Source organism: Antrostomus carolinensis, unplaced genomic scaffold (genome assembly GCF_000700745.2).
Source record: "Antrostomus carolinensis isolate BGI_N321 unplaced genomic scaffold, ASM70074v2 scaffold9826, whole genome shotgun sequence".
Classification (NCBI taxonomy): domain Eukaryota; kingdom Metazoa; phylum Chordata; class Aves; order Caprimulgiformes; family Caprimulgidae; genus Antrostomus; species Antrostomus carolinensis.
In genome coordinates, this window is record NW_010319885.1 from 1 (window position 1) to 510 (window position 510).

Genomic DNA, 510 nt, shown 5'->3' on the forward strand with positions numbered 1-510 from the left:
ACTTGCTGAGGGTGCACTCAATCCCACTTCTGAAATAACACATTGTTTTGACAGTCACAATAGATTTGGAGAAAAAAGGGAAAATAACCCCTGCAAATCATGAATATCCCACTGTGTTGTTACAGGAGACAGAGATTGTGACCAGCTGCTTGGCATAATTATGTAAGATTGGATCTATTACCTGTTTTACTGACTTAATTGGCAGCTCCAACAGCAGAGGACAAAGACCATACAAGAGAATAGGGGAAAGTTCACTGCAATTATGAGTTCTTTACCTTTTGTTTTGTAGGTGAATTGCAAAGGAAGATTGGCCTGAAGGTGCTTGAAATGAGAGGAAATGCTGTGGTTGGTTATTTGCAGTGTTTTGATTTGGAGGGAGAGTCTGGACTAGTAGTGCGAGCCATAGGAACAGCCTGCACGTTGGATAAATTAAGTAACACATCTGCATTTTTACCTGCATGTAACTCCCCATCCAAAGAAATGAAGGAGTAAGTATGTGTTAATAGTTTG

General features: G+C 40.2%; 1 protein-coding gene across 1 annotated transcript in view; it reads left to right on the forward strand.

Moving 5' to 3' along the window:
• Positions 1-289: 289 nt before the first annotated feature.
• The window catches only part of C2CD5 (C2 calcium dependent domain containing 5), a gene marked incomplete at its 5' end in the record, with an annotated part of 56,814 nt that continues 56,593 nt past the window's right edge, over positions 290-510 (forward strand). The window contains 1 exon segment of the mRNA XM_029085306.1: positions 290-488. Coding sequence (XP_028941139.1) covers positions 290-488 — 199 coding nt within the window.